General features: G+C 44.1%; 1 protein-coding gene across 1 annotated transcript in view; it reads left to right on the top strand.

The window, feature by feature from the left end:
• Positions 1-17,537, top strand: part of LOC145414955 (putative aarF domain-containing protein kinase 5) — a 609,901-nt gene that overhangs the window by 332,293 nt on the left and 260,071 nt on the right. The window contains exon 8 of the mRNA XM_080284365.1: positions 14,025-14,198. Coding sequence (XP_080140491.1) covers positions 14,025-14,198 — 174 coding nt within the window. The remainder of the gene's footprint in view (positions 1-14,024; positions 14,199-17,537) is intronic.

Raw genomic sequence — 17,537 nt, 5'->3', positions numbered from 1 at the left:
GTCTATTAGCAGGATTACTCAAAAAGAGAGATTTGGACCAAAATTGTTGGGTAGATATCCCATGTCCCAGGGAACAGTCAATTAACTTTTGGGACCAATCCAGCTCATATTACAGATTCTGGATCCAGAAAAGCTTTTTGAGAAATCCTAATCAATGACGAGAAAACCTAACCTGTTATGAAGGGTGGTTTGGAAATTATGCGCCCTTTGTCAGAGAGATGCACTCCACTGAGTGCCCCTCTAGTTATTCATGGCATCACTAGTTTGTTTGCTGAGGGAAATTTTTTGGCAGTTACTTGTATTCAGTGGCTTTATACCCACATCATTATGTATGCAGAACCTTCCATAATCCCTCTCTATTTACTCATATGATTTTTCCAGATCTGTAAATGGACCCTACCTAACCCCATCCTTGGATGGAAAAGGAAGTATGGAGGATTATGATGACAGTGATGATGATGATGATGAATTTGAATTGTATTAATGAGCCATATTTTTCTTTGTTCCTTCTTTCTTTCTTTCTTTACATTTTCAGTTTCTCCTGGCACTATGAAAGTAGATTACTAGTGGAGAAGGGAGAAAAAGTGAGCAGATGGAGAGAACACTTTAACCCCTAAAGTGCAACAGGATCAATCAATCCTTTTTCAGGATTACGCAAGATACCAAATGTGATCGATTAAGGGGCTCAAGGCAAAACTGGGGAAAACATGCTCTGCCCCGATTGTGACTTATATCCCTTCCATCCAATCAGAAATAAGTGCTGAATAGGCAGGAAGGAGGAAGGGGAGGAATGTGGGAAGAATGGGGTGGGAGCCTGGAAGGATAATTTTTTTTTAGCTTTGATGGGCTATAGCTCATGAACCAGTTGGCCTAAAATGCTCAGGTTCTGGCATAAGGTGTGTAAATTCAAGCTCTAAAACTTGGGCATAGCATTTTTACTTCTGCAAAAGTTGAAAAATCGACTCCATATACAGATTTTCACGCCGGTTCGGTCAATTGAATTGCATACCCTAGAGATTAAGGAATTGTTGAACATGGAGAATGAAAGTCACGTAAATATAAGTGGCTGGGGAATGGCTGGGAGAAGGAGGGATGTGAGAAGACAAGAAGGAATCAGTAAGTTGGAAGTTTTTGGAAGCAATGGACGAAGTTGAAATGAGGATAGCCCCAGGAATTGATGGAGTGTGTGGTGAAATGCAGAAGCATGGGGAAGAGATACTAGTGGAATGGATGTGGAAGATGTGTAGATTGGCCTGGGAGGAAGGTAAAGTCCCAGCAGATTGGAAGTCAGGTATAATTATTTCCACATACAAAGGGAAAGGGGAAAAAGAAGTGTGTTGTAATCATGGGAACATTTGTCTTTGTAGTGTAATAGGAAAAGTCTGTGGTAGGATACTTATTGAAAGAGTTAGGGAAATAACAGAGGAATTTGTTGGAGAAGAACAGGGAGGTTTTAGGAAGGGAAGAGGTTGTGTAGACCAGATATTCATTCCTAGGTCTTTAGTAGAAAAGTTTCTAGAGAAGGGAAAGAAGCTGTATGCAGCCTTCATATATTTGGGGAAAGCATATAACAGGATGGATAGACAAGGATTGTGGAAAGTATTAAGAATAAATGGAGTAAATGGGAAGTTGTGAATGCCGTGAAGAGTACAGTATGTATGAGGATGCTGAGGCTGCAATGTGTGTGGACAGTGTAGTGAGTGAATTTTTCTTTTTGAAGGTAGGAGGCTGTAGCACGGGCCGAACAGGGTGGTACTTCTGAGGGGAATGGGAATGCTGGTGATAGGGAGAGCTGGAGTTCCTGTTTCACTAGCTATCTAACCGTCCCCTTTTACTGACTTTTTCAGTTTCACAGTAACATGGAGAGTAGACCAGCATACTCTCCCAAACATTTCCTCAAACTATTTTATGCACTACACCACATGCACTTCACATTCCACATAACATATCCCGCTACGTTACGGGGGTTGATGCCAGCAAGGGCATGCAGCGAGAAAACTTTGCCTCCACTACCTAGTGGCTGACTTTTGAGGGTGGACATGATGGGGGTTCCCCCAGCATAGATCATGGATCCAGGGCAAGCTGAGGCTCGAACCTGTGCTAGAGGGTACAGGGCATTGCGGTTCCCAGGCTGCCACTTCCGCCCAATAGAGTGGGGCCCGAACCTGGGAGTAATGCCCCAGGAGGCTGCCCTATCAGTGGGTTATAATAATGGGACAGTTGCAGTGCCAAGGCACGCCTGGAGGATGTCCCTGCAGCTGTCCTGGCAGGGTGCCCTGAGGCCACTACCACAGTCACTGTAAGCTGGTGGTCTAGGGGTCCCAGATCCATTGCCTGGACCTTGGACTGTGCAGTGAGTGGGGCCTGTGGTATGTCTATCCCCCTTTATTAATACTGTCTATCTATCTGTCTATTGCCAGACGCCTCAATCCCTTTCGGGGTGGCCACAAACAAATCGCCTCCACGTCGCCCTGTCCCCCGCCATTTCACTGCCCGCTTCCAGCTCACCCCCCCTCTCTCATATACCTCTCCACATCATCCCTCCATCTCATCCTCAGCCTCCCCCTCCCTCTTCCCCCCTCCACCTCACTCACATACACTCTCTTCGTCAGTCTTTCACCCTCCATCCTCTCCACATGGCCAAATCACCTCAGTGTATTCCTCCTAACGCTTCCTATCACATCCACAGCCACACCACAACGCTCCTTTATATTCTCATTTGTCAGCCTGTCTCTCCATGTGACTCCACAGGCTCCTCTTAAATAACTCATTTCTACTGCTCTCACTCTTGACTTGTGTCCTTCCAGCAACGTCCAAGCTTCACTTCCATACGTTAGAGTTGGTATCACAATACTGTCATGTAGTAACTTTTTCATTTCCATGCTCATTCCCTGCTTCTTATTACTGCTTTCAAGGAACCAGCAGCCTTTCTTCCCTGCTCTACCCTTTCACTCATTTCACCCTCCAAACCTCCATCCTTACTCATCACACTACCCAAGTACTTAAACATACTCACATTTTCCAATTCCTCACCATCCAACCTCGCTGTACATTCACTGACTTCACCTCTCTCAAAGACCATCACTTTACTCTTCCCTACATTCACCTTTAGATTCCGTTTCTTAAACACTCTCCCAAACTCATCCACCAAGCCTTGCAGCTTCCCTTCGTCTTCACTCAACAACACAGTATCATCTGCAAACAACAGTACAGGGAGATTCCAAACACTGCCCTCTCTCACCAGGGGCACTCCAACATCCACTACCCTACCTTGTACCTCTTTTATTACCCCATCCATGTACAGATTGAACAACCATGGAGACATGACACATCCCTGTTTCAACCCAACCTTCAAAGTGAAAAATTCACTTAGTTCACCATCCACTCGCACTGGAGCCTTAGCACCATCATACATACTCCTCACAGCATTCAACAACTTCCCATCTACTCCATATATTCTTAATACTTTCCACAATCCTTGTCTATCCACCTTGTCATATACTTTCTCCAAATCCATGAAAGCCGCATACAACTTCTTTCCCTTCTCTAGAAACTTTTCCACTAAAGATCTAAGAATGAATATCTGATCTACACAACCTCTTCCCTTCCTAAAGCCTCCCTGTTCTTCTCCAACTAATTCCTCTGTTCTTTTTCTAATTCTGTCAATAAATATCCTACCATACATTTTTCCTATTATACTAAGAAGACAGATGCCCCTATGATTACCACACACTTCTTTTTCCCCTTTTCATTTGTACAAGGGAATAATTATACCTGACTTCCAATCCTCCGGGACTCTACCTTCCTCTCAGGCCAATCTGCACATTTTCCACATCCATTCTAGTACTATCTCTCCCCCATACTTCAGCATATCACCACTCTCCATCAATTCCTGGGGCTTTCCCCAGTTTAACTTTCTTCAGTGCTTCCACAACTTCTATCCTACTGATTTCTTCCTGTCTTCTCACCTCCCACCTCCTCCCAACCATTCCCCAGCCACTTATACTTGTATTACTTCCATCCTGTATGTTCAACAATTCCTTAAAGTGTTCTTTCCGTCTGCTCACTTTTTCTCCCATCTCCTCTAGTAATCTACCATTTTTATCCTTCACTCCCCTGCTAACTTCACTTCCACCCTGTCTTACTCTTGACTAAATACAAGAATAAGTTTCAAAGCAAGCCTGAGGACAATAAATTGCCTAGAGGGATGAGGGTGAGTTCATGGAATGTGGGAAGTTTGAGGGGAAGAGTGGGGGAAGTCGTCGAGGCGTTTAGTAGGAAGTGGGTGGATGTGGCATGTTTGCAGGAAGTCCGGTACAACGGTGGGTCAGCCAGAAAGTTTGTTGGGAAGGATTGTTACTTTAAGTTGTTTGGCAGGGGGGGACAGACGCATATGGGGGTGTTGGTGTGATGGTTGCAGAGAAGTGGGTACAATATGTTATGAATGTTGTGAGAGTAAGAGATAGGATATTGGTAGTGAAAATTCTGTTCAGCGGAATGATAACTGCAATTATATCAGCATATGCTCCACAGGCAGGCTTGGATGAAGGAGGGAAAGATAGAATTTGGGATGACTTAATACATGTAGTAGGTGGTATGCGGAATGATGAGATAGTGGTTTTGGGAGGGGACTTAAATGGTCATGTAGGTGAAGCAGCTCAAGGTTATGAAGGAGTACATGGGGGATATGCATATGGTAGAAGGAATGCAGAAGGAGAAAGGATATTTGAGTTTGGGGAGGCAATGAACATGATTGTGTGCAACACACATTTTAGGAAAAGAGAGAGTAGGTTAATTACATACAAGTCTGGGGGAAATAGCAGTTAGATAGATTATTTTCTGGTTAGAGGGCTGATAGGAGGTTAGTGAGGGATATCAAAGTTACAGGAAGTGAGGAGTGTGTGCAGCAGCTCAAACTCTTGATTTGTAACATGGTGCTTAACCCCTCCATGGCCGCCGGCGTCAAATGACGTTTAGCCGATCAATGGCCTCAGGCGTCGTTTGAGCGTAGCCTATAAAAAACTGCAAAAATTTTTGGGAAATGAACGAACGTTGTGAACGTCTTCACACTGACCTACACTACACTCCCATACACCTCATTAAGCAGTTCAAAGCCTGCTGCTGTGATGAGTGGATTTTCGATTTTTTTGCTCCTAACCATGCCTAATCAAGCACAACTACACCCATTATCTTGACCCAGGCAGAACATATCATCTTTTTCCTCTCTTGCAATTTGCACACAACCACCTATTTACGATTATGAAGTAACACAGGCACATACAAAAAAGACATGATAAGTGAAAAATTCATTTTTGTCTTGGTATCTTTACCTATTTGCTCAGGTTTGCTCTAATGGTTTGGATCATGTGATGCAGTGCAACTTGTAGAAAACTGTGAAAACATTCAGGAAGTGAATGAAAATATGGGACATAAGACTGACCTTGACTTCACCCTCTCGCATATCATCTGTCAGTTCACAACCTGCTGTCATGACGAGCAGATGTGCGATTTTTTTTGCTCGTGGCCATGCCTAAAAACACATAGTTACACCCATTATCTCTACCCAGACAGAAAATACAATCTTTTTCCTCCCTTGCAAAACACAAACAACCACCCTGTTTACGAGACAGCAATATATATTGCGAAAATAACAAGGTAAAATGATACAGATGAACGTGAAAATGATAGAGAAAGATGAACATGTTATTACGGAAAAAATACGTTTCCCCCGTCTGTAAACTTACTTATTTCTGTGTTGTATCTTTATTCTTAATAATTAGAGCTGAAACTGCATTATGATTCTATTTTTAGCCATGCTCGTGGTGTGGGAGCTCGAAGTTGCAACTCAACTTTCGCATTGCGAATCGGATCTGACCCTCCACTTTATTCTCCTGTGGCAGGGTCTAACCTTGGAGGACGTTCAGTTTTCTCATATAGGACCGAAAATTCAACTCTTTCGCTCCCTTTTCCAAGCATAGGCACAACGATAACTTAAAAAATAACTCAAAACTACCATAAACATATATCAAAAAGGTGAAAATGTATTCATAACATTTTTTTTTTCCAGCCATTCCTAACAGATTATGTACTGAAATCATTCGATATCATCATATCTCATATATGCACAACATTTAAGTACCATTTATATTGTTTTGGGAGGTAAAAAAAAAAAAATAACAACACCTGCCCAGTTGCGTTACGGCAGTGCCCTTGGGCGGTGGATATCGGTTGCCGATATTTCTGCAACTTCCACGCTCCATTGCAAGCCATAAAATGCGTCTAGGAAGCTGGGATTTGCAGTGCTAGGTGCATCTGACCTTTCTCTTCAGTATGGCGAGAAAAAAAAAAAAAAAAAAAATTTGAAACTTCAAAAAATGGCCCTGGCGTCAGCCTGGCGTGCATGGAAAATTCCGGGCCTTCGGGCATGGAGGGGTTAAAGAATGAGTGATGTAAAAGAGGACATATGTACCTAGAAGGAAAATGTGGAAGCTGGAAAACCAAGTAGTAAGAGATGCCTTCAATAGTGAGATGAGGAGTGTGGTGGCTGAACAGTGAGCTGTAGACAGAGGCATTAATGAACAATACAGAGCCCTCAAGAACAACCTCTTGAGAGTTATTGATGTAATATGCGATTGGACAAGAAGACCACCAAGACATAAAGTAACTTGGTGATGGGATGAGGATGTTGAAGCTGCAGTTAAGGAGAAAAGAAGACTTTTCCGGGAATGGAAGAAGGGTGGTAGCAAGGAGGAATACTTGGCTACCAAGTGTAGGGCTAGAAGAGAGGTATACAAGGCGCAGTCTGAGTCACAGAGACTTTTACTTGATAACCTAAATCATGGGGAAAGGAAAAATATGATATTTAAGGTGGCAAATCTGATGAAGAGGGATAATCGGGATATTATAGGTGCGCAGTGTGTAAAGAATGATGAAGGAAGAGTAGTGGTGAACAGTGGGGATATTAAAGATGCATGGAGAGAGCATTATAACCGGTTGTTGCATGACGAGTTTGACTGGGACAGGGAAGGTTTGGAACCAGCAGATCCAGTGTTTGGCCCTTGGCCTTTGACTGACGCTGCTACAGTGATTGAGGCAATAGGCAGGATGCAGGTGGGGAAGGCAGCAGGTGTGTCTGGATTGACTGCCAAAATGTTGAAAGCTGCAGGAGATATAGGGGTGAGGTTAGTCACTGACCTGATAAATATGATCATATACAGTGCTCGTCAGAAGTATGGGGCGCCCTGCGTCCCTCCTGAGAAACAAACCTTTCAACATTGAAAAAACATATAAATAATGCATTTTATTTACCTTTAGTGCTTCGTAGGGTAGCCTTTACGTTTCTTCACGGACCTGAGACGTCTTGGAAGTGAAAGGGCGAGGCTCCTGAGGTGCTGGAGGGGTATTTTGTCCCAGGAGTCACGAATGGCGGCTTCCAGCTTAGGCAGAGAGCTCACGTCCTTCCCTTGGAGACTCTTCTTTACGAGGTACCAGAGGTTTCCAATCGGGTTGAGGTCTGGGCTATTTCCTGGCCAGTCTGTCATGAATGATACCTCGCAGTCACGAAGCTTCACCAGACCGATTTGGCCTTGTGAGCAGGTGCACCGTCCTGCTGAAACACTCGTGCACCTGTTAGCTCGAAGGAGTCTGGTAAATGATCACACAGAAGCTCCAGGTAAACATCCTGATTCACTCTGAGGTTCTTGGGAAGTACAACAAGCTTCCCCAAACCCTTCCCTGAAAAACAACCCCATACCATGAGTGAATCAGGATGTTTAACTGTGCTTTCTACATACCGTGGGTCAAGTGGGTCACTACCTTTGCATGCTCCTCTGTTACAGGTAACACTAAACGTTGCCTCATCAGACCACAACACTGACAACCATTGCTCCTCACCCCAATTTAGATATTTATTAGCAAAGGCAAGCCTACGAATTCTCTGGCTGCTAGAGAGAAGAGGCTTTTTCACAGGCCTGTGACTTGTGTAACCAAGCTCATGCACCCTACGAGACACTGTTCTCACTGACACCTCACCAAACACTTCTGGGTTGCTCTCCTTAATTTTCCTTGCACTCACACAAGGATTAAACTCCACTGCACGTTTTAAAACATTAACAGACCTTGGGGAAGTTTTCCTAGGCCTACCAGACCTCGGTTTCTTTGTGGGAACTTCACCACTGTTTTCCTCCCGAAACCGCGCACAGCAACGACGCACTGTCGATCGTCCCACACCAACCAATTCACTAATTTCCTTTGTCTGGTGGCCTGCCTCCTTTAGAGCAATGATCTGGGATATGATTTCACTCGATAGTTCACGGATAGGTGCCATAACAAAGTTTTGAAGGCCAAAACACTGCGGGACACTCGGTAAAAAATGGCGCAATTTGAGAGGGACACTCGGCGGAGTTCCTCTCTCTCAGGCAGCCCGTGGGCAACTGAGGCGGGAACCAACCAGCGCGTCAGAAGGCCTCAGGCTACCGTGACGTCATGCTCGGAGCTCAAACTTGTGGCTCAATTCTTACCCCCAAAAATGGGTGATTCTTTTTGGGCCATAAGTATTGCGCGCCCGGCGGACATCGCTGAATACTTCTGACGAGCACTGTATATAAGTGTGTTGACCAAGATGATTGGTTGAAGAGTGTAATTGTAACTGTGTATAAAGGGAAGGATGATGCCCTGGAAAGAGGAAATTTTAGAGGTATAAAGCTTTTAGATCAGATTATGAAGGTAATGGAGTGAGTTCTAGAAAGTATGAGTAGAGAAGGAGTGAATATTGATGAGATGCAGTTTGGGTTTATGCCATGCAGGGGGACCACTGATGCCATATTCTTTGTTCAACAGCTTCAGGAAAAATATATTGGTAGGAGAAGGGATCTTTATTTTGTTTTTGTTGATTTGGAAAAGGCCTTTGACAGAGTCCCTAGAGAGGTGGTGAAGTGGGCAATGAGAAAGCTTGGCTTGGAGGAGTGGCTGGTTAGGGTGGTTATGGCTATGTCTTTGTGCTTGCACCCAGGTAAGAGTGAATGGAGATTTGAGTGATGAGTTTTCCTTGAACGTTGGTGTGCATCAGGGGTCAGTCTTGAGTCCCATGTTGTTTATCATGGTACTTGAACCCCTCTCACGTGACTTCAGAAACGGACTCCCGTGGTAGGTGTCGTATGCTGATGATTTGGCGCCGACTGGAGAGAACAAAAGGAAAGCGGAGGAAAGATTTAGGAAGTGGAGAGATGATATTGGGCACAAGGGCGTAAGAGTAAATGCAGATAAAACAAAAGTGATGATATCTTGGGTTGGTGGCGGTACTGTCAAAGACGAGGGAGAGTGGCCATGTGCAGTTTGCCACAAGGGTGTGGGAAGTAATTTCATCTTGTGTGGTGTTTGTGATAAATGGGTGCACAAGAGATTTGGTGGTATCAAAGGTAGACTGAGAGATAATGCTGATTTTATGTGTGCGGCGTGTCGGTGTGAGCAGGTGGAGATTGTCAGACGTGAAAAGATTGAACTTGCTGGTGAGTCTCTTGAGTGTTTGGAAGAGTTTTGTTATTTGGGCGACATGTTGTGTGCTGGCGGTGGGGCAGGAGCTAGCTCTGTGGCTAGGGTGAGAAGTAGTTGGAAGAAGTTCAGGGAGCTGTTGCCTTTCCTGACATTGAGAGGACTCTCCCTATGTGCTAAGGAGTCTTTGTATGCAGCATGCGTTAGGAGTGTAATGCTGTATGGTAGTGAGACTTGGGCAGTAAAGGAGGAGGATATTTGCAGGCTCAGACATACAGAAATGACAATGATTAGGTGGATGTGTAGTGCATCCCTGTGTGCATGGCCTGGGGGGGTTGGGTTTACAATGGAAGAGTTGAGAGGTAGGTTGGGACTGGACTGTATTAGTGTTGTGATGAGGAGAGGTAGATTGAGATGGTTTGGGCATGTGGAGAGGATGAGGGATGATAATTAGGTGCAGAAGGTGAGAAGTGTTAATATTGGGGGTGGGGTTGTGAGGGGTATACTGAGAAAGACGTGGGACGAGGTCATTAAGTGTGACCTCAGGGTTAAGGGACTGAACAGGGAGGCTGCAATAGATCATGCAGCATGGAGAACCTCCGTCAGGTGACCAAGGCCGACACATGCAAGCATATTGGAGCCTTCAAAACGAAAACAAAAACGAAAATGAAGAATGAAAACGAAGGTTGGATTGAAACTGAGATGTGTCATGTCTCCATGGATGTTCTGTCTGTATATGGATGTGGTTATAAAAGAGATACAGTTAGGGCAGTGGATGTTGGAGTGGTCCTAATGAGAGAGGGCAGTGTGTGGAAACTCTCTGTACTATTGTTTGCAGATGATAGTGTGTTGTTAAGTGAAGACAAAGGGGAGCTGCAAGGCTTGGTGGATGAGTTTGGGAAAGTGTGTAAGAAATGGAATCTAAAGGTGAATGTAGGGAAGGATAAAGTTATGGTCTTAGAGAGAAATGAAGTCATTGAATATAATGAGGTTGGATGAGGAGGAAATGGAAAATGTGAGTGTTTAAGTACTTGTGTAGTGTGATGAGTAAGAATGGAAGTTTCTAGGGTGAAGTGCTTGAAAGGGTACAGCAAGGAAGAAAGGTTCCTGGTTCTTTGAAAGCAGTGGTAAGTTACAGGGAAGTGAGCATGGAAGTGAAAAAGTTACTGTATGACAGTATTGTGATACCAACTCTAATGTAAGTGAAGCTTTGACCTTGTTGGAGGGACGGAAGTCTGGAGTGAGAGCAGTGGAAATGAGTTATTTGAGAGGAACATTTGGAGTCACATGGAGAGATAGACTGACAAATAATGAGGAAGTGAACGAGTGTTGTGGTGTGGATGTGATAGGAAGCATTAGGAGAAACACATTGAGGTGGTTTGGCCACGTGGAGAGGATGGAGCATGAGAGACTGATGAGGAGAATTTATGTGAGTGAGGTGGAGGGAGGCAGAGGGAGGGGAAGGCCAATGATGGGGTGGAGGGATGGAGTGGAGAGGTATATGAGAGTAGAGGGTGTGAGCTGGGAGCAGGGCAGTGAAATGGCAGGGGATAGGACGACATGGAGGCGATTTGTTTATGTCTACCCCTTACAGGATAAAGATGCCTGGCAATAGATAGATAGATAGACTGTGAAAATATCACCTCTCAATTTAAGGGGAAGTGTTATCCTGCAGTTTGCCAGTAATTTTCTTAACCTCAGCTACACAAGGCTAAAGTTGTGTTACTACTACTGGTAGAAACTGGTGGTAGGTGTTGGCAACCGTCATCTACTAACGTGATGTAATGCTGCCTACTACTTCCTTCACTTATATCATTCTGTCCCTTTGCCTGTTCTCCAATTAAATCCAGTTTCTTCCTTTCCTTCCTGTCACTGTCTGTTACTCATCTTTCCACTTCAGGTGGCTCTTGAGTGATTGACAAGCCTAATGGTTTTATGTAATCCAGGAAACCTTTTACTGTGCTGGGTGGTAACCATATAACTAGATAATGTGTTGATGTGGAGCTTGCTGTTGGTGCCTCTGCTGACTGGGCTGAGTGCTGCAAATGCAGCATCTATCCAGGAACCAAACCTCCACACTTTTCCCCTTGCTTCACTGTCATGAAATGCTGTCAGCTGCAGGAGAATATCAGTTCATTGCACAAGACAGCCACGTAGGGGCTTGTGCCTGCCTGTGGTTGATGTGGCTGTTTGACTAGGCAGACCAGGGTTGATCAGCAACAGCTACTGGTAGAACCTTCTTTTTCTGTTTCTCTATGGGAAATTCTACTCCCATGGTCATGAACCTCTTCCATTTATGAAACTCATAGCTACTTAGAAAGTAAGTTGTGAGAAGCCAGTAAATTGGTGAATTTTGTAATAAAACAGTCCATTTGCAGGTTTGAAGGATGTATTGCCTGATATGGCCCCTCTGGCCTTTTCAGGTACCCTGCCTCCTTCATGTTGTCTCTCTTCCTTTTTCAGAAGTAACTCTTGTACAGGGTGGGGCTGAAATACCTCCCGAATTTCAAGGTTAATATAAAAGGCATCAAAGCTGTTATTCCAAATATTATTTTGCCATCTGAAAGCACATCTTTTACAATTTATTATGACATATTTTTTAGCAAGATTTAACAGTGGTGTTTGCTTAGGTTGTCTTAAAAATTATGTCGTCCAAATGATGACCATCCTTCCTTTTGCAAGCCTGAAGCCTCTCCCTGTAGTTCTCCATTGCCCTCCTGGCCATCTCAGGTGGTATTGCTTCAGTTTCTTGCCGTATGGTACCCTTTAGTTCCTCAGTCATCTGAGGTTTATTCTTGTAGACTTGAGATTTGAGGTGTCTCCAGAGGAGAGTCATAAGGGGCAAGATCAGGTGATATTGCCTCGCAGAGAGATTTTGCGACCTGGGAACATTTCTCTAGCGACCTCCATGGAACATCTGGCCGTATGGGCAGTAGCACCATCCTGTTGGAACCAGAGCCTGATTTCCTAATTGATTGAGCCTCGGCTCGAGGAAATAACCCAGCATGTCAGCATAAGCATTGGAATTTACTGTGACTGCTCTTCCTTGCTGGTCTTCGAAAAAGTAAGGGCCTTTTACCCCAAACTTCGCAGTAGCGCACCAAACAGTAACACATTTACTGTAGAGAGGTCGCCCATGAAGTTGTCAAGGATTTTTTCCGCCCAACATCTAAAATTCTGCATGTTAATGCAACCAGACAAATGGAAGTGAGCTTCATCACTTGTGATGAGAACGGCATTTGCTGGAACGTTTTGAAGGATGGCTTGACAAGATTCTGTGCAGTTTCCCCAGTTGCATTCATTGAGCTTCTTCACAATCATAATTTTGTAGGGATGGAAATGAAGATCTTGGTGCAGAAGTCTCCTCATTGTCCAAGCTGACATCCCCAAAGCGAGAGCATGCTTGTGAGCAGAGCGCTGTGAAGATTGTTGAACAGCCTGTCTCACCTCTTGGATTTTCTGTGGCGTCCGAATGTTGCAAGGTCTCCCAGGAGGTTTAGTTTTGAAAGCTGAACCTGTAGCATGAACATTTTGCACCCACAACAAAATGGTCTTCCTCTCAGGAGATTTAGCATTTCTATGTAAGGTGAAATGCGATCAAAATGTCCTCTGCATTGAAATGACAGATTTGCCGTTTTTTAAAAACGTCTTCATGACAAACGCAAGATGGTCATCTCCCAGCTGAATGACAACAATTGAAACTGTATCACTTTGTGCTACTCATCAGCGCAAACCCCCCCCTATTTTTCACCACTAGTGCCAGAGCAGTGGCGGTGGCAAAATCGGGAGGTATATCAGCCCCACCCTGTATTAAAAGATGGCAACAAAACATTTGTGTATTTGTGGGGTTCAGTGTCCACTCACTTGTACTGCTGCTATCCCCTCACCCTCCCTACTTCCCTTCCTCCCTCTACCAAATGGTTTCTTACCATTTCGTGCACTGTGTGGTAGCCATATAACCAAATGTTGCCTGGTAGTTTAGTTAGTTAAAGCACTTCAAATAGGTGGAGACTGTATGAGTACCATTTGATGGGTGGTTGGGGTTTATTGCTTGTCTAATCCCACTTGGGGAAGTGATACTGGTCACTGTTTCTTTGAATGTCAGAGCTGGTTATCCTAGTCCCGGGCCCCAATGGTCCTGTTTATATGAGGGAAAATGGGAATGGATGATGATGATGATGATGATGATGTCATGTAGTTTGAGGACACAAATAAGTGAGAGGAATGTGAGACCAAAGGAGTTTGTGAGTGCTTTGTTAATATTTCTGTACACTGATAAGATGTTTTTTTCTTGCATTGCCATTAAATTACAATATAAAAGTCTAATGTAGGCCTCATTTTGGAAAGTTAACTACTCAGGCAGTACACCTTGAGATCCAGCAAGTGGACAATTTTGTTCTAAGAGCATCTGGTTTGTTTGTTACATCGAAAACTCACTCTGTAACCTAATGTCCTTTTTACTCAGTTCCTTAGTCCATGTTGTATGCCATTATTCTCCCCCTTTTTTTTTAATGGTCCCATTATCCTACTTGCAGTTCTGATACGTGCCAGCAGACATGGGCGAGGAGCAGAGGTGGTGATATTAGATCATGGCCTCTATCAGAATCTCCCCACCACAGTCCGCCAGCCCCTCTGCCGGCTATGGAAGGCAATTGTTCTTGGTGACCATACACAGATGAAGGAAAATTCTGCACAGCTGGGTGTTACAGGTCAGTGTTTTGGAGGAACTGGTGGAAAAGCATGAAGTTAAGGGATGAATGAGATGTCAGTATTATAATTTGATAATGGCAGTACAGTACTGTCTATCTATCTATTGCCAGACGCCTCAATCCCGTTTGGGGTAGCCAGAAACAAATCGCCTCCAAGTCGCCCTGTCCCCTGCCATTTCACTGTCCTGCTCCCAACTCACACCCCCCTCTCTCATATACCTCTCCACCCCATCCCTTCATCTCATCCTCGGCCTCCCTCTCCCTCTTCCCCCCTCCACCTCACTCACATACATTCTCTTCGTCAGTCTTTCACCCTCCATTCTCTCCACATGGCCAAACCACCTCAGTGTGTTCCGCATAACGCTTCCTATCACATCCACATCCACACCACAATGCTCCTTTATATCCTCATTTGTCAGCCTGTCTCTCCATGTGACTCACCAGGCTACTCTTAAATAACTCATTTCCACTGCTCTCACTCTTGACTTGTGTCCTTCCAACAACGTCCAAGCTTCACTTCCATACGTTAGAGTTGGTATCACAATACTGTCATGTAGTAACTTTTTCACTTCCATGCTTCTTATCACTGCTTTCAAAGAACCAGCGACCTTTCTTCCCTGCTGTACCCTTTCACTCATTTCACCCTCCAAACCTCCATCCTTACTCATCACACTACCCAAGTACTTAAACGTACTCACATTTTCCAATTCCTCACCATCCAACCTCGCTGTACATTCACTGACTTCACCCCTCTCAAAGACCATCACTTCACTCTTCCCTACATTCACCTTTAGATTCCGTTTCTTACACACTCTCTCAAACTCATCCACCAAGCCTTGCAGCTCCCCTTCGTCTTCACTCAACAACACAGTATCATCTGCAAACAACAGTACAGGGAGTTTCCAAACACTATCCTCTCTCACCAGGGCCACTCCAACATCCACTACTCTACCTTGTACCTCTTTTATTACCCCATCCATGTACAGATTGAACAACCATGGAGACATGACATATCCCTGTTTCAACCCAACTTTCAAAGAGAAAAATTCACTTAGTTCACCATCCACACGCACTGCAGCCTTCGCACCATCGTACATACTCTTCACAGCATTCAACAACTTCCCATCTACTCCATATATTCTTAATACTTTCCACAATCCTTGTCTATCCACCCTGTCATATGCTTTCTCCAAATCCATGAAAGCTGCAAACAACTTCTTTCCCTTCTCTAGAAACTTTTCCACTGAAGATCTAAGAATGAATATCTGATCTACACAACCTCTTCCCTTCCTAAAGCCTCCCTGTTCTTCTCCAACTAATTTTTCTGTTCTTTCTCTAACTCTGTCAATAAGTATCCTACCATACACTTATTATACTAAGAAGACAAATGCCCCTATGATTACCACACACTTCTTTTTCCCCTTTCCCTTTGTACAAGGGAATAATTATACCTGACTTCCAATCCTCCGGGACTCTACCTTCCTCCCAGGCCAATCTGCACATCTTCCACATCCATTCTACTACTATCTCTCCCCCATGCTTCAGCATTTCACCACACACTCCATCAATTCCTGGGGCTTTCCCCGATTTAACTTTCTTCATTGCTTCCACAACTTGTATCGTACTGATTTCTTCCTGTCTTCTCACCTCCCTCCTTCTCCCAGCCATTCCCCAGCCACTTATACTTGCATTACTTCCATCCTCTATGTTCAACAATTCCTTAAAGTGTTCTTTCCATCTGCTCACTTTTTCTCCCTTCTCCACTAGTAATCTACCATTTTTATCTTTCACTCCCCTGCTAACTTCACTTCCACCTTGTCTTACTCTTTTCACCTCTTTCCAGAACATTTTCTTTCAGTACAGTACTAATTATTATATTCAAGTCTATCCATCTTTTTGGCCTATCATGCCACCATCCACCTTCAAACTGATTCTGTGATGCCTTTTACACCACCTGTGTATCATCATCACCACTGGTGGTGGTGGTGGCAGCAGCATTGGTACTGATGGTGGTGGTGGTGGCAATGGTCTACTTTTCTGTCAGAGAAACCTATCCCCCCTCCCCCCAAAAAAATAGAGAGAGAGAGAGAGAGAGAGACTAACTTAACTTGCCTAGTTGAATAAGCCACACACCCATTCACTCACCATTCAAGCACTTGGAATCATGGCACCACCTGGTAGGTCAAGACAGGTAAGTAGAAATACGTTCCAGGCATAGCCTCAGATTTACCTATCTGACAGAGCCCGTCCAATGGATACGCCATTTTCATGACTGTTCACAGCCATTCTTTCCACATGCCCATACCACCTAAGCACACTCTCTTCCACCTTGGTTTCCATAGACCCCCTTACTCTGTATCTTTCACAAATCTCATTATTCTATATCCTAGCCACTGTCTGCACTCCACACACATTCATCAACAGTCTTATCTCAGCCGCTTTTTTCATATTTGTGCCTCATCATAGTCACACACTCGTATGTTAGAGTTGACACTAAAACTCCGGTCAAGCCTCTCACAGTTGCTGCACTCAGATCTCTGCTTCTTATCAGAGCCCTCATACTACCAGCCACTTTCCTTCCCTATGTCACTCAACTTTCCATTTATTTGCACATTTACCTCTCTTCTTTGTCATTGCTCCCAGGCAGTTAGACTCATTCACCAATTCAGGTCTCTCTTCATTCACTGTTACATCACACTGTGAATCATCTTCGCTTTCAGTAACCATCACTTTACTCATAACTTCATTTACTTACAAGGCATGATGATCACATACATCTACAAGATTGTACACCAGTCTGCCAGGCTCTTGTGTGCTATTTTCAAGCAGCACTGCATCATTTAGATAGAAACAATGAAAGAAATTTCAATATAAGTGGAAGTACACAAGAAATTTCTGTCCCTCGTCATCTTATCAAGTGCCCAATGTTTTCACAAAACCCACACAGGTGACTTTGGCCTCTATACAGCTGTCAGAAGGGATCTCTGTCTTTGTCTGTCTGTCTGTCTTTCTCTCTATCTCTCTCTTTCATATATATATATATATATATATATATATATATATATGTGTATATGTATATATATATAGGAGGAGTCAGTAGCACCCGTTGTGTCTGTGAGCGGACGTGTTGTTGAGTTACGATTACTATTGTAATGTGGTGTGTAGGTGCTTTGGTGGTTTTGCAGTGGCAGACCTCACGGAACAAAGAACCTGCATCAAGTTCTGCATCAAGATCAACTAGATGGCTGTAGAAACTCACTGGTTGCTTCAACAAGCCTTTGGTGACAAAGCCATGTCCCAAAGCAGAACATTTTTCTGGTACAATCGGTTCAAGGAAGG

Source organism: Coenobita brevimanus, chromosome 101 (genome assembly GCF_032717465.1).
Source record: "Coenobita brevimanus isolate Jiangsu-jjx chromosome 101, ASM3271746v2, whole genome shotgun sequence".
In the NCBI taxonomy this organism is placed as follows: domain Eukaryota; kingdom Metazoa; phylum Arthropoda; class Malacostraca; order Decapoda; family Coenobitidae; genus Coenobita; species Coenobita brevimanus.
Note: the sequence above shows the minus strand (reverse complement) of the source record. Positions and strands in the feature narration are given on the sequence as shown.